Here is a 16,990-nt window from a genome sequence, read left to right as displayed (position 1 = left end):
AGCTTTTTGATGACTGCTTCAATTTCTTCCATAGTTATTGGCCTATTGAGATGTTTAGATTCTTCCTGATTGAGTTTTGGAAGGTTATATTTTTCTAGGAATGTCCATTTCCTCCAGGTTGTCCAGTTTGTTGGAATAGAGTTGTTCATAGTATTTTTTAACAATCCTTTGTATTTCGGTGGGGTCTGTTGTTATTTCACCTCTTTTATTTCTGATTTTGTTTATTTGGGTCCTCTCTCTTTGCTTCTTGGTGACCCTGGCTAGAGGTTCATCAATCTTGTTTATCCTTTCAAAGAACCAGCTCTTGGTTTTGTTGATCTTTTCTATTGTTTTTTTTTGGTCTCAATGTCGTTTATCTCCGCTCTGATCTTTATTATTTCCTTCCTTCTGCTTACACTGGGCTTTTCTTGTTGATCTCTTTCTAATTCTTTGAGTTGTAGGGTTAGGTAATTTATTACCATTGTTTCTTGTTTTTTTGCAGTAGGCTTGTAGAGCTATGAACTTCCCTCTCAAGACTGCTTTCGCTGTTTCCCATAGATTTTTGATTGTTGTATTTTCATTGTCATTTGTTGCCATGATGTTTTTTATTTCTTCCTTGATCTCTCTGGTAACCCAGTCATTGTTTAATGGCATGCTGTTTAGTCTCCATGTGTTTGATTTTTTTTGGATTCTTTTTATTGTAGTTGATTTCCAGTTTTATGCCACTGTGATCTGAGAAGATGCTTGATATGATTTCTATCTTCTTGAATTTGAAGAGACTTTGCCTATGTCCCAACATATGGTCTATCTTTGAAAATGATCCATGTGCACTTGAGAAGAATGTATATTCTGTGGCTTTGGGGTGAAATGTTCTGAAGATGTCAATTAATTCCATCTGGTCTAGTGAGTCATTTAGGATTGATGTTTCTTTGCTGATTTTTTTGTTTAGAGGATTTGTCCAATGGTGACAGTGGGGTATTAAAGTCCCCTACTATGATTGTATTGCTGTCCATCTCTCCTTTGATATCTTCCAGGAGTTTTTTTATGTATTTCGGTGCTCCTGTATTGGGTGCGTATATATTTACCAGAGTTATTTCTTCTTGTTGGATTGCTCGCTTTACTATTATGAAGTGGCCTTCCTTATCTCTTGTTATGTCCTTCACTTTGAGATCTAATTTGTCAGATATAACTATTGCTACCCCAGCCTTTTTTTTTCATTTCCATTCGCCTGAAAAACCTTTTTCCATCCCTTCACCCTCAGTCTGTGTGCGTCATTTTTCTGAGGTGGGTTTCTTGTAGACAGCAGATGTATGGGTCATGTTTTCTTATCCAATCCGTTACCCTATGTCTTTCGATTGGGGCATTTAATCCATTAACATTTAAAGTTATTATTGATAGGTACCTATTTGTCACCATTTTTATTCTTTACCCCTGTGTTCCTTCTTCGCTTCTGATTTCTTTTTTTTACAGCAGGCCCTTTAGCATTTCTTGCATTGCTGGATTGGTGGTAATAAATTCCCTTAGTCCTTTTTTGTCTGTGAAGCTCCTGATTTCACCTTCAATTTTTATTGATAGCCTGGCTGGGTACAGTATTCTTGGATTCAGACCCTTCCTTTGCATGACTTTGTATATTTCATTCCATTCCCTTCTGGCTTGATGAGTTTCTGTTGAGAAATCAGTTGCTAGTCTGATGGGGGTTCCTTTGTAAGTAACTTTCTGGCTCTCTCTGGCCGCTTTTAAGATTCTTACTTTGTCGTTGGTGTTTGCCAATTTAATTATAATTTGCCTTGGTGTCGGTCTTTTGGGGTTCATTTTGCTTGGGACTCTGTGAGCTTCTTGGATTTGTGTGGGTTTTTTTTTCCCTATATCAGGGAAGTTTTCTGTCATTATTTCTTCAAAGAGGTTTTCTATTCCTTGCTCAGTTTCCTCTCCTTCTGGAACCCCTGATACGTGGATGTTGTTTTGTTTCCTGTTGTCCCAAAGTTCCCTTAGGCTCTCCTCTTGCTTTTTAATTTTTTTTTTCTAGAAGCTTCTCTACTTGGGTATTTTTTCCTACCTTGTCTTCTAGCTCACTGATGCGGTCCTCTGCTTCTTCTAGTCTACTCTTGATGCTTTCTATTGAGTTCTTTACAGCAGTGATGTCATTTTTCATTTCTTCTTGGTTTTTCTTCATTTCCTCTTGGTTCTTACTCATATTGTCGAATTTGTCTTCCATTCTTTTCATCCACCTTATGACCATTTCTCTGAATTCTTTCTCTGAAAGGTTGCTTGCCTCCATTTGGTTTACTTCCTTTTCTGGTGATGCCTGCTTTTCTTTCATATGCGGGCTGTTTCTTTGTCTCCCCATGGTCTCTCTTCTCAGGGTGTCTAGTTATGTAGTTCTTTCTCTCCAGAATGGGATGAGCTGGTTTAAAAATCAGCTTCTTCACCCTCACTGGTGCAAAGGTCCCGCTTTGGATTCAGTCCACCCAGACCGAGTCCACCAGGAACAAAGAAAGCAGAGGCTATTAGCAGACACGAAGTGGTCCCAGGTTAGGCCTGCGGGGGCAGCAGGCCTGCCACTGGGCCGGCTGATGGCCTGGAGTCACAGGATCTTGCCTGGGCCTGGTGGGGGCCAAAAGCCTGAGTTCGTGGTGGGCCGCTGGGAACTGGGCTGGCCAAGAGCCTGGGTCACAGGTCCCTCCTGGAGCCCCAGTTCGTAGGGGCTGATGGGAGCCTGGGTGCACATGCTCCTAGTATGTTTACAATATTGTCTTTACCACTTGACTGTGAGTTTCTAGAATGAAGAGCTAATCTGGGCCTCTAACATCTGTTAAGAGTGTCCAGAAAAATGTTCACCTAAAGTAGTTACTGAAAAACCATAGAACAGAAGAAAATAAAAAAATACTTAGAATAAATAAGGACTTTATAGGTATAACAGGAATATCACAAATTATCAAGAAAAATGATAAATGTGATGAATTAAAAAATTCTATATGATATATAGCATAAAAATCATGAACCAAGTTAATAATGAACTGAAGAAACTACATAGAATATATGACAAATGATTCACTCCTATATAATAAACCCTTAATATGCAAATCGACCCAATGGCAGAACGACCGGTCACTATGACACGCACTGACCACCAAGGGGCAGATGCTCAACACAGAGAGCAGGCCTAAGCTGGTAGCTGGCCATCCCCCGAGGGATCCTGGACCGCAAGAGGGCACAGGCTGGGCTGAGGGACTTCCCCCCCGCCCCCGTGCATGAATGTCATGCACTGAGCCTCTAGTCCTTAAATAAACACTTGCAAGTCACAAAGAGGAGAATATACCCAACAGAAAAATGGGGGGGTGGGGAGGGAAACTAGGCTATTCACACACACAAAAAGAAATACAGATGGCCAATAAGTATATGAAAAGATATTTAGTACTACTAGTAATAAATGGAAACAACAATAAGATGTTCATCCTAAGAGAATGGCAAGGGTTAAAAATACTGATAATAAGTAGCATCGGTAATTGTGAAAAATGGGGATTATTTGGCCATAGTTTGCAACATTTAAAACATGCCTATCCTTTGGTGCTGCAAATTTCTTTCAAAGAATTTATTCTGATAAAATATTTGACCAATTGAACCCACATGCACACATAAACACACTCTTGTATAAGAAAACAGTCAGTGCATTTTTGGGAACTGGCAAATTAAAAACAGCCACTAAATAAGATTATACACATCCATTACCAGCAAGAAAGCCTGATACAAATGCATTAAAAAGCATGGAACTCCAGATGTACAGAAGCATGGAAAAATATCTGTAATGGTATACACCAAAACGTTAACAGTGGTGACCTATGCAAAGAGTTCACAGTGATCCATGGGGATTAATTTTCACTTTCTTCTTCCTCTTTTATTATCTGAAAATTGTATGGGAACAAAAAAGCAACAAAACCCCTCCCCCTCTCATCGCCCCTCTATTTCAGAAGTTCCACACCTTGCCTCTCCTGGGGTAACTTCACCTTAGAGAAGAGACAGGTAAAAGCTACATCCTCATAACTTCTCACAACCTTACTGGAAGGTGAGAAAGATAATTCTGGGATAGAAGTGGTTCCTGAATCCTTTTAGTTGACATACTTCTTTGACTTTATATTGACAGTCAGTATGAGAGAATGGGGGAAAGTTTAAGGAGCCTGCACTTGGTTAACAGTTGTGAGGTCCAGCTGATGAAGACATTGGTTTCCCCACTGATTCAGGGTTTATCGGAGGGATCCCACAGGACAGGCAAGTGGCCCCTTTCCTTCTCTGCTTTACTCGCACACTCAGTGGATGTGCACGGCCTTGCCTGAGAAAAGTGCCCTATTCTATATTTTCCAAAGTAAAGGCGGTATCTTCAGTCCGGAAAGATCTGCAATGCTAACTCATGAAGAAAAGAAATTCTTTAGCTGATTTAAACTACAACAATAAAAACGATTGCAAAAGAGTGTGCCAGTTACTTAAGCACAGGAAGAACAGTGAAAAGTGGAAGTATATTTGAGATTAATTAAAGTAATCCAAAGTACGAGATAATTCTTTGATGATGAAAGTAATTTTTAGGAGGTAAGCCTTGGGTTGCATCGCCTTAATTTCTAGCACAATAACCAGACCATCAGAAAAACGTTCAACAGAGAAGAGAAACCAAGATGGCGGCATAGGTAAACACCTAAACTGCTGCCTCGCACAACAATTTCAAAACTACAACTAAAAGACAAAACGGACACTATCCAGAACCACAGGAAGGCTGGCTGAGTGGAAATTCTACAACTAGAAGGAAAGAGAAAAGTACACTGAGACTCAGAGGAGCTGCAGGAAGCAGAGGTACTGAGACGTGCACACGAAGAGGACTGGCAATTGAGTGCACGGCTGGCTTTCTCAAGCGGGAGGGAGACAAAAGCTCCCAACTGCACTGAACTCCAGTTCTGGGCGAGACTCTGGGGACCAGACTCATTCGGGGAGAAACTGGACTGTCTGGCAGCGGGCAGAACTTGAGGGCGGCTTTCTCTCAGAGGTGCTTGCAGCGATTACCACGGGACATTGAGACACAGAGGCCTATTAGGGCAGGGCTGATGGGAAACCAATGCTGTCTGCTCCGCCCTGAGACTCCGCCCCATCCAAGCTGAGCATAGAGGCTTTTGCAAGTTTTCTCCCATAAGGGTGTCTCCAGCACAGAAGTTCTCCCAGCGTAGACACAGCTGATCCTCACAGCCAATTGGCCTGGAGGTCAATTCCTCCCAGTGATACCAACAACAATCAAGGCTTAACTACAACAAGACTGTGCACACAGCCCACAAAGGGGTGCACCAAGAGTGTCTACCTCAGGTAACTGGGGAGGCTGAGCTACTGGGCCCTATAGGACACCTAGCACACAAAGCCACTCTATCAACTCAGGGAAGCAGCCAAAATGCGGAGACAAAGAAACAGATCACAAATGAAAGAAATGGAGGAAAGCAAACGACTGGATATAGAGTTCAATACCACGGTTATAAGGTTTTTCAAGAATTTTCTAGAAAAGGCCGATACATTTAGCAAGACCCTCGAGGATATGAAAAAGGACCAACTAGAAATTAAGCATACACTGACTAAAATAAAAAATATTATACAGAGTTCTATCAGCACACTAGAGGATCGTAAGAATCAAGTCAAAGATTGGAAATACAAAGAAGCAAAAAACACTCAACAAGAAAAGCAAAAAGAAAAAAGAATACAAAAAATTTGAAGATAGTGTAAGGAGCCTCTGGGACAACTTCAAGCATACCAACATCAGAATTATGGGGGTGCCAGAAGAAGAGAGAGAGCAAGATACCTATTTGAAGAAATAATGAATGAAAACTTCCCCCACCTGGTGAAAGAAATAGACTTACAAGTCCAGGAAGCGCACAGAACCCCAAACAAAAGGAATCTAAAGAGGACCACACTGAGGCACATCATAATTAAAATGCCAAGAGCAAAAGACAAAGAGAGAATATTAAAAGCAGCAAGAGAAAAACAGTTAGTTACCTACAAGGGAGCCCCCATACGACTGTCAGCTGATTTCTCAACAGAAACTATGCAGGCCAGACGGAAGTGGCAAGAAATATTCAAAGTGATGAATAGCAAGAACCTACAACCAAGATTACTCTACCCAGCAAAGCTATCATTCAGAATTTAAGGGCAAATAAAGAGCTTCACAGATAAGAAAAAGCTAAAGGAGTTCATCACCGCCAAAACAGTATTATATGAAACGCTAAAAGGTATTCCTTAAGAAGAGGAAGAAGAAGAAAATGTAAAGATAAAAATTATGAACAACAAATACATATCTATCAACAAGCGAATCTAAAAATCAAGTGAATAAAAAAATCTGATGAACAGAATAAACTGGTGAATATAATAGAATCAGGGGCTTAGAAAGGGAGTGTACTGACAATTCTCGGGGGGAAAGGGGTGTGGGGGGTGCGGGAAAAGACTGGACAAAAATCGTACACCTATGGATGAGGACAGTTGGTGGGGGGGGTAAGGGTAGAGGGTGGGTTGGGAACCGGGTGGAGGCGAGCTATGGGGGAAAAAAGAGAAACAATTGTAATAATCTGAACATAAAGATTTATTAAATTAAAAAAAAAAGAAAAAATGTTCAACAAATATCTATATATGAGTAGATTAACTATATAATTCAGCCGTGGGCAAACTACGGCCCGCGGGCCGGATCCGGCCCGTTCGGCTGTTCTATCCGGCCCGCGGAGCCGAAAGAGCGGAGGGTTCTCTTGCTCTCCCCTCAGCTCCTTCACCAGCAGCAGTGTTAACATGGCAACGTCGGGAAACACGGCCGCAGCTCCTTCTTCTGAGTGGGCGGATTTATATCCGCTCATTCAGTAGAAGGAACAACCTCTCAATCTTCCAGAGGCTCCTTGTAATGCCCGCGGACGCGTCCCCCGACATCACCCTGGGAATGTGGAGACACGTTATCGTGGTGATGGAGGGAGACACACCTCTGGAGAGCACAGTATCAGAGCATTAGCTAAAAAGGAGACCAACAACACTGTTCCCACTGAAGTGGATGTTTTAAAGACCAAAAACCTTTCAACCCAGTCTACACTGCCATCTACATCTACGTCCCGGGCATAATTTGGAAGTTGCACTAAAGAAAATGTTTAATTTACTGTTTACACATTTTGTTCTTTTCTATTGGTTTTAGTTTTAAATTATTTTATTATATTTAAGTTTAATTTGAAAGGCTTTTGTACCTTTCCTTTGTTAGGCAATTTTATTTTGCCTTTGCCATCTTCAAGATAAAGTATGTTATTGTGCTATGATTCCTCCATTTTTTGAAGTTTCAAATTATAATAATTAGTGTTTACATTCTTCTTGTTAAAATGTTTGAAATGAATAAAACTATTGAAATAAAAAAAAAAAGACCGTACCTTTTTATGTAATGATGTTTACTTTGAATTTATATTAGTTCACACAAACACTCCATCCATGCTTTTGTTCCGGCACTCTGGTCCAGTTTAAGAACCCATTGTGGCCCTTGAGTCAAATAGTTTGCCCACCCCTGATATAATTTGTATGTTTCCTTGTGGGGAAAGATAAAGTCAAAGGGAGAATTTTTGGAGTGTGGTACTAGAAGGAATATAGGATGATACTAACTATTAAACAGCAAAAACGGGCCATTTGAAAAAAAAAAAAAAGAAACATTTGAGTTTTCACTTAGAGCTCTAATACTCAATTATATTCACGAAAGGATCCTTGAACAGTGTACGTATCACAAATAACAGTGCTCTAATCACACATTAAAATGCTATTTTTCCTGCCACTGACACGCGTCAATAAAATTGAAGGGTGTCAGAGCTGATAGAGGATTTAACGACTGGGGGGACCCAGGCAATTACATCAGAAAGGATGTCCGACAACACCTGGGCAACACAGACACGGAATCCCGGCCCTGGGCATATCTATCTCCTTGGCACGCACTGGAGTTCAAAACCCTACCTACAAAAACATAGGCTGAATTTATTCCATCCCACTGATGACTGATTATCTTAGGACCCTTTAAGGTTCTCCAGCAGCACAATGCTGACAAACAGACATAATTTATCCAGCTAACTAGAAGAGACCCTCCTAACAGATGGGCATTTTCTCACCGAACACGAGCAACCCATCTCTGAAGAGTGACGTTTGTTGTGTGGTCGCCCTCATTGACCTTGAGCGTTATGAAACAGCATAGCGTTGCTTCATGGGTGTGTGATCTCGGCCCAGGGAAACCCCTTTCGGTAGCCGGTTTGACCCCTTTTACAAGGAGGGCGTTACCTTAGATGGAAAACTGACAAAAAGGTGTCATCCCGACGGACAGTGGCTCCCCGAGGCTAATGAGGCTGTGTCCAGGGTCAGGGGGAGAGAGTGCCTGATTCATGAGTGATGCTGCCGGGGTCTAAGAACTGGAAGCAGGTGTACATTACAAGCCACACAGCTACCATCCTTGACTCCATTTTCTCTGAAGTTCTTTCACTGTCTGAAATTTTATTTTTCTCTTAAACGTTGCGGCTCAAAGGATTACTTCCGTTTCCAAAGTACGTGACTTATAACTAAGGAGTGTTGTAGCTGATGACAGAAACCGGTCCACCACACATGCATTTGCCTGTTCTAGACGCAGCTCTGGGATACCCTCCTTCAGCGACAGAATTTCACGGGGCAGCACACATCGCTCTGTGAACTGGAAAATGCACCAGGGACCGTGGTTCTTGTAGGACCCGCCACAGCCTGGGGTTTCTCTCAGTGGACACCATTAGCATTTCAGTATCGTAGGCCTTTCCCTACACCTAGAAGTCCATCAACATCGGATGTGGTCCTGACCGTTAAACCATTTCCCGTAGTTTGAGGGCTCCTCTGTGTGACGGAGGAGGCACAGGTCACTGTGCCCACTTTCACTGCCCTTCCACCAGGTGGGTCCCACGCAGAGGAGACCTTGACCAGGGCTATGTTAGAAGAGTTGACCAATCCACACCCAGGAGCAAGTAAAGCATCCTTTCCTTGTTTCACGGATGCCCGGTTCTCAGGAGAGTGTTCCTGAGGGGGAAACCATGGTCCCCAGTGAGGGGACTTACACTTAGTGATTAATTAAAGCATTAAAAAGTCTGAGATAACTCTGACAGCCGAGCGAGCGGGAGACGGGGACGTGGCCCGTGACAAGCAGCAGAGCGCCCACGGACCGTGCATCGCAGGAGACGCCTGCCCTGCGTCCATCCCTGGACGTGCGCGGATTGCTCCGTGAATGGGAAATGGCACAGGTCGCCCGTGTTCTCACAAGGGGTGAGCCAAAAGCAGGCGTACTTACACCACAATTTGCGTCCAAGAACATAACTTGTTCTTTGTGCAAATGCAGCTTTTTCCATTTACCCAAATGTGTTAAAAACCACTTAAACTGCCCTGTCATGACAATGTCTCATTACCAACTCCTTCCCCAGAAAACATAACCCCGGCATAGACTTCTGGACCAAAGAAACGGGTCAGTGCAGGAAAACAACAGCGTCCCGGCTTGCGGACGGAAGGAAGGCGCCCGCCACGTGGCTCTCACCTATGAAGTAGGACAGGAGGACGGCCAGGAGCACGGACACGCCTAGGGCGCACAGGGCCGTGCACTTCCAGCTGCAGTACGTGGAGGACTTCTTGAACTTGAAAGCACTTCTCGACAGCGTGTTTCTAGGCAGCGGCCGGGTAGGCGGCGAGTACACGGAGCCCGAAGCCATGGTGTATCCCGGGGTCGCGGTGCTGAACAGTGGCGTGGTCCCCGTCCCTGTTTTGAATAGGAAATGCCTGTGGAACGGGAGAACATCGTTACATGTCAGTATCAACAGCGAGACACACGTGTGTGAAAACGCGGAGGCACGCTGCTAGGTGTTTGCTCTCCTCTCTGTCTCTTTAATCGTTCACTTCGAACAGTTTTAAAAACCTGGAAATTAACAAAATACTTTAGCCCAGCTGGTGTTGCTCAGTGGTTGAGCGCTGACCTATGAACCAGGTGGTCACAGTTTGATTCCCCATCAGGGCACATGCCCGGATTTGGGGCTCGATCCCCAGTGAGGGGCGTGCAGGAAGCAGCCGATCAATGACTCTCTCTCATCATTGATGTTTCTATCTCTCCCTCTCCCTTCCTCTCTGAAATCAATAAAAATATATTAAAAAATAAAACTATACGATTCTTTTAAAAACACACTCACACACAAAGAAAATATTTTAACCAAAAAAAAAAAAAAAAAAGCCAACTCATGAAAAGACTCCGAGGAAAGAGGGTCTGTGGTGCAGACAGCAGTGCTGAGGCCTGACAATGATGGCCGCTGTCCCCTACATCAAGCAGGCACCGCGACAGCCTGGAAAGTTATTCTGATTGGACCGTTCCTGCAGAAACCATCCTGGAACTGCCCTGTGCGAACTGCCTTAAGAACTTCTTCCCATTTCCCTGCAGACAACTCATCTTAGGACTTGACAGCCACATGGATACTCGCTACCACGTGAGAGCACAAACTCCTATAAACACAAGTGCGTCGGCCGCGCTCAGGCTGCGGGCTGGTTCATTGCCTGGTGTCCCTGACACATTCTAATCCTAGCCGCTCTCCACTAACGGGACCGTCCAGCTTGGTGGGTTAAATAAAGGAAATAATTAAATTCTATGTAACGCGTGTTTTTCCTTCTGAAATTCCCCCCTTGTGTCCCTGCTCTGCCCGGCCTCTCAGTTCCAACAACCGCTCCACTGCCTCACCTCCAGGAGACACGAGACAAGATGAGAAGTGAAAACAGTCTGAGTGTGTGTGCGTTTCCTAATGCCCAGACTATGGGGGAGTGCGGGGGGGGAGGGGGAATGGAGCAGCTGGGGTATTACCATGATGTTTGGGAGAAACACAGTGGGAGATAAAAGAGGTCCCCCCTGACCAGGAGAGGTGACAACAGCCATGGGTTCCCCAGCTTGGGGAGCGAATCTGCCCAGTGCTCTGTGGCAAGTCTGGGGGGTGACAGGGAGAGTTTCCGGAGACGTCTGAGGCTCTCGCTACCACTTCCATGACACACCTGAGGGTTGAGGGCACAGAACGAGCAGAGAGCAGCCGGATGACACCAGCCACACAGAAACAAGAGTGGCACCCAGCCGTAGATCCAGGGCCAAAGGCAATCCCCAGTACTAGAAAGCATTTCTGCAGAAAAGGCGAAACAGAAAGGATGGGGATATAATCAAACCGTTTGAAAGACAAAGACTCCAGGAGGTAAAGATTCCCCTTGGATGAGGATATTCCCTCATGATGGGTCCGGGAGAGGGAAGAGGGGGAGTGGGTAAGGGCAGGAGATGGCCTGGCTCCCCCAGAAGACGCAGCCTGGAGAATGACCACCTGGGGCGTCAGGGGACCAGGACATCGGAGACCTGCAGAGGCAATGGTGTCCCATCGAGAAACGTGATGGGTGGAGTGTCCGGGGCATGCTACTGAGAGCTCCCGAGGCTCCTGCCTCTCAGCATTACGTGTGCAAAGTAGAATTACATTCATGGCTTCAAGAGTGTCAAAGAAGTGGCAGAGCGCGCCACCGGCCCCGAGAGGCCACACGGAGAGCAAGGCAGCCACCTCAGCGGCAACGTGGGGATCGGTAAGGAAGGAGCACGGAGCCGTGAAAACGCCGTGGCTTCCGGGAGAAGACCTGAGCACCTGCCCCCCCACCCTGCGACTCGAAGCCCAGGAGGAGGGAGAGGCCCCGGCTGTCTGAGTAAAGCGTCTGAGATGAAGGCTTCAGATAAACACAGGGATGTGAAAAGAGAAAGGCGGTTAGCATACCGGGCTGATGGATAAGAACGATCTAGCCCAGCCGTGGGCAAACTACGGCCCGCGGGCCGGATCCGGCCCGTTCGGCTGTTCTATCCGGCCCACGGAGCCGAAAGAGCGGAGGGTTCTCTTGCTCTCCCCTCCGCTCCTTCACCAGCAGCAGTGTTAACATGGCAACGTCGGGAAACACGGCCGCAGCTCCTTCTTCTGAGTGGGCAGATTTATATCCGCCCATTCAGTAGAAGGAACAACCTCTCAATCTTCCAGAGGCTCCTTGGAATGCCCGCGGACGCGTCCCCCGACATCACCCTGGGAATGCGGAGACACGTTCTCGTGGTGATGTAGGGAGACACGCCCCTGGAGAGCACAGTATCAGAGCATTACCTAAAAAGGAGACCAACAACACTGTTCCCACTGAAGTTGATGTTTTAAAGACCAAAAACCTTTCAACCCAGTCTACACTGCCATCTACATCTACGTCCCGGGCATAATTTGGAAGTTGCACTAAAGAAAATGTTTAACTTACTGTTTACACATTTTGTTCTTTTCTATTTGTTTTAGTTGTAAATTATTTTATTATATTGAAGTTTAATTTGAAAGGCTTTTGTACCTTTCCTTTGTTAGGCAATTTTATTTTGCCTTTGCCATCTTCAATATAAGGTATGTTATTGTGCTATGATTCCTCCATTTTTTGAAGTTTCAAATTATAATAATTAGTGTTTACATTCTTCTTGTTAAAATGTTTGAAATGAATAAAACTACTGAAATAAAAAAAAAAAAGACCGTACCCTTTTATGTAATGATGTTTACTTTGAATTTATATTAGTTCACACAAACACTCCATCCATGCTTTTGTTCCGGCCCTCCGGTCTAGTTTAAGAACCCATTGTGGCCCTCGAGTCAAAAAGTTTGCCCACCCCTGATAGCCACTGTACACATCTGTCGTCTGTCTGCTCCCACGTAAGCGCAGTACTTCTTATTCCCCTGCAGTAATTCCAGGACCACAGGAAGTTCCTGGGACACAGTAGTTGCTCAATAAATAGTGTAAAAGAAATAAAGTGGTGACCATTGTGCCAATGTAAAACGTGAGTCCTGGAGAAGTTGAATACCTTGGACAAGGAGCCACAGCTAACAATAAGTAATTATAATCGATAATAATAAAAGCGTAATATGCTAATTACACCGGACATCCTTCCGGACGAAGCCGGGGCTGCGAGGGAAGCCTGGCTCCCGGGTGCCATTCTTCATTGTAAATAAAGAAAGAACTGGACGTCGTCTATGAAACATCTGTTTGCAAGCATTGGACAGCTGGCAATGCAGAATTTTGATTGCTGAGAGAAGGGAAACGGAGAGAGAGCCCTAATACGCATGTCCCTGCTTTTCTGCCTGGAGAAACTGTGTGGGTCATACACAGTACGTGGAAGGGGACTCTAAAAAGAGCACGGTGGTCTCGCTGAGTTGGGGAAACAGGTCCGGGATCAGGGGGGCTGCGGTGGCTGGACTTCGTGGGACAGTGTACAGAGAGAAGGGCATCGCCCAGGTAAAGAGCCCCAAACAGGCATGGGGTCTCACTGAGTCTCTAGCTGAATACTGTGCCCTGCAAATTACAATGAGATTTCAAGTGGTTGGTCAAAGAACAATTAATTACTGAGAACAGGACAAACTACTAGGAAGCAGTAGGCTAAACAAGTCCTAGCACTAACCAAGAATTGAGAGATGGCCGAGTCCTGATCCCACCCAGGAATGAGACCTTTTTGAACATCTGGCACAGTTAATACGACCCCAGAAGGGCCATGCCGTGATATTAAGGCTAAACAGCCCTAGATTAAAGGCCACCGTAAGTCCATACCAACAGAGCTTACATTCAAGTCCTGAAAGCTGATCTGCAGGCAATTTAACGGTCTTCCAAGTAAAGCTGCTCTCTAAAAGAAGAACAAAAAATTTAGACACTTAGCAATTACTGGGAAGAAGCAGGAAAGTGGGAATAAAAATCAGGAAACATAGACTAAAAAAACCCAATAATGATTGAAAGCAGACAAGAATTTTAGACAGCTATTATAAATATGTTGAGGAACTTAAAGGAAAGCATGAACATAATAAGGAGATAAAGAGAAGATATAGAAAAGCACAAAGTGTGCCCTAGTTGGTTTGGCTCAGTGGATAGAGCGTCGGCCCGTGGACTGAAAGGTCCCGGGTTTGATTCCAGTCAAAGGCACGTGCCTGGATTGCTGGATTGATCCCCAGTGCGGGGCATTCAGGAGACAGCCAATCAATGATTCGCTTTCATCATTGATGCTTCTATCTCTCTTTCTCTCTCCCTTTCTCTCTGAGATAAATAAAAATGTATATAAAATAAAAAAAAGAGAAAAGAGCAAAGTGGAACTTCTAGAAATAAAAGATCCTATATAATAAAAGGCTAATATGCAAATCAACCAAACGGCGGAACAACTGGTCGCAATGATGCACACTGACCACCAGGGGGCAGACGCTCAACGCAGGAGCTGCCCCCTGGTGGGGTGGTCAGTGCACTCCCACGGGGGGGGGGGGGGGGGGGGGCGCCACTCAGCTAGAAGCCCTGAGCCGGGCTCACAGCTGGTGATCGCAGCGGCATTGGCGGGAGCCTCTCCCGCCTTCACGGCAACGCTAAGGATGTCCGACTGATGGCTTGGGCCCGCTCCCTGTCAGTCAGATAGCCCCTGAGGGCTCCCAGAATGCAAGAGGGTGCAGGCCAGCCAAAACCGGTTTGGCTCAGTGGATAGAGCGTCAGCCTGTGGACTGAAAGGTCCCAGGTTCGATTCCGGTCAAGGGCACGTAACTTGGCTGCGGGCACATCCCCAGTAGGGGGTGTGCAAGAGGCAGCTGATCGATGTTTCTCTCTCATCGATGTTTCTAACTCTCTATCCCTCTTCCTTCCTCTCTGTAAAAAATCAATAAAATATATTTAAAAAAAAAAAAAAAAAAAAGAGGGTGCAGGCCAGGCTGAGGGACCTCCCCCCTCCGAGTGCACGAATTTCGTGCACCGGGCCTCTGTTAATAAAATAAAAAACAGATAACTACAAGTTGGCCATCATAGGGACCAGTACGAAGACCTTCCCTGGGAACTATGTTATCGTTTTATTCAGACATTTGGGTCATTTCTTCATGGGAAATGGGATTTGAACCCGGGCCCGTGGGACTCTACCACATTATTTTAGCCTTGACACTAAAAACACGTACTTGCTGTGTGCGAACACAACGAGCCGGACGCATGCCAACTTCAGCGTAGACATCCCCGTTTCAACTCCTGAAGTTGGTGGAATTAGTACCAGGTGCTCACCTGCCGCGGTGATCACGGCCAAGCACTCTTGCAAGACCTAGGCTTGAGTTAGTGTGAAATTACTTTTCTTAGAGCAAAATGCCCCTTGGAGATATTGCCAAAAATGAAGATGTAATAATATTAAAACATCAACTACCTGTGATAATAAAAGCATAATATGCTAATTAGACTGGACAGCCGAACGACCTTCCGGACGAAGCTGGGGCTGCGACGGCCGAGGCAAGCCACCGTGGCTGTGAGGACCGAGCCCCTAACACGGATTGCGTGCACCCGACCTCTAGCTCATCACTATTAGTGGAACTGAAGACTGCTTTATCTTTTTTTTTTAATATATTTTATTGATCTTTTACAGAGAGGAAGGGAGAGGGATAGAGAGTTAGAAACATCGATGAGAGAGAAACATCGATCAGCTGCCTCCTGCACAACTCCCCGCACTGGGAATGTGCCCGCAACCAAGGTACATGCCCTTGACCGGAATCGAACCTACGACCTTTCAGTCCCCAGGCTGACGCTCTATCCACTGAGCCAAACCGGTCAGGGCAAGACTGCTTTATCTTAAAAGAGTTTCTAACTTATTTATACACAAATTTACTTGTGTTGCTGCAAGAGACATATTTTGGCCACTGACTTTCCACTGCAGGGGTACACTTCCCCTTGCTCTAGTGCCCACCGTCTCAGGGGCCATGCGGCCGCTGTGTGTCCTTAATAAATACAGAGACACGATGAAGCATTGAAAGGTGAACCAACTCACCGATGCACTGTATTTTACATTCACTGCCCTCAATGTTTCCAGGTGGCTTTCTAGTGACGAAGCATGGAAAGAATTTGCAAAGATGGTTTGAAGTGATGTGTCTTTGAAACCCAGGATACAAAAAGGGAGTCCCGCCTGTGAGAACAATTTCTTTGGGTAAAATCAGCCCTCAAAACATAGATGTGTGAAAATGCACACGTGAAGGCCGCTGCGACACACACTAGCACGGTGGGAAAGGTCTGTGTCCGCGTGTTCCTGCAGAGGAGAACCTCTGCCTTCAGAGTTGGGAGAATGGTGCCATTTCCTAGATTCCGGCAGGAGGTCTTCTCTCCAAAGTCAACCATGTCTTTCTTTCCACTGCAACCCAGAGAACACGCAACGCTGGCCGGTGCGTCCCGTGACGACTGCCCGTCTCCAGCCCAGGACTTCCCTTTCACTGTTCATGGGCCACCACGGAGCTCAGCTGGCGTCTACACCTCCCCAAATTCGTTCTCAGGGAACCGATACGTTAATACTGAAACCCAGCTGCGGGAGTGCATGAGAAAGCGATTCGATCCCTAATTCTTTGTAAGGCACATCCATGTGTGTTCCGCCCCCATCCTGTGACTCCGGCCAGGTCCTCCAGCCTTGGGAATATGCTTCTCACGGACGAAAAATTCTGCAAAAATGACTAGCAAACACCTATGGTTGTGATTGGGCATCCACATGAGGTTTACAGAATAAAGGCCCACATTTCCTTTACTTCTATGACCATCTTTGGGATGAAAACCGTGAATCCGGTGAGACAATCCGCCCCTGTATCGTGTGATAGAGCAGCGGTGGCGACAGATGGCACGGAGCAGGCGGGCAGGCTCTGCTCTGATGCCTCTAATGATGCCCGCGTGCCGCCTGCCTCCAGGGCCTCAGTGATCGCACCCCGACCCCCCCACCCCGCCCCGCCACCGACCCACAGGGAACCGGAGGCTCACTCCACGGCAGGCGATCAGACACCGAGGTGAGGAAAATCAATTTCAAAGCCCAAAGGCAGTGGGGCAGGAGGTCACTGAACACTAACAGCTGTGGGGTGGCTTGGGATCTGGCGGGGATCCTGTTAACAGCACCGGCCGGCGGATGAGGACGTGGGCCCCGGGGCAGTCACTGTGCCACAGACATACA

The 16,990-nt window shown here is 45.8% G+C and overlaps 1 protein-coding gene across 17 annotated transcripts in view; it reads right to left on the bottom strand.

The window, feature by feature from the left end:
• TENM3 (teneurin transmembrane protein 3) overlaps positions 1 to 16,990 on the bottom strand; it is a 1,236,272-nt gene that overhangs the window by 165,014 nt on the left and 1,054,268 nt on the right. For all 17 annotated transcript variants that reach the window (XM_080662244.1, XM_080662258.1, XM_080662255.1 and 14 more), the window contains one exon: positions 9,545 to 9,783. In XM_080662244.1, the coding sequence (XP_080518370.1) occupies positions 9,545 to 9,783 (239 nt within the window). The remainder of the gene's footprint in view (positions 1 to 9,544; positions 9,784 to 16,990) is intronic.

This window comes from Plecotus auritus (assembly GCF_963455305.1).
Source record: "Plecotus auritus genome assembly, chromosome: 3".
Classification (NCBI taxonomy): domain Eukaryota; kingdom Metazoa; phylum Chordata; class Mammalia; order Chiroptera; family Vespertilionidae; genus Plecotus; species Plecotus auritus.
The sequence above is the reverse complement of the archived record's forward strand: the minus strand, read 5'-3'. Positions and strand labels throughout refer to the sequence as shown.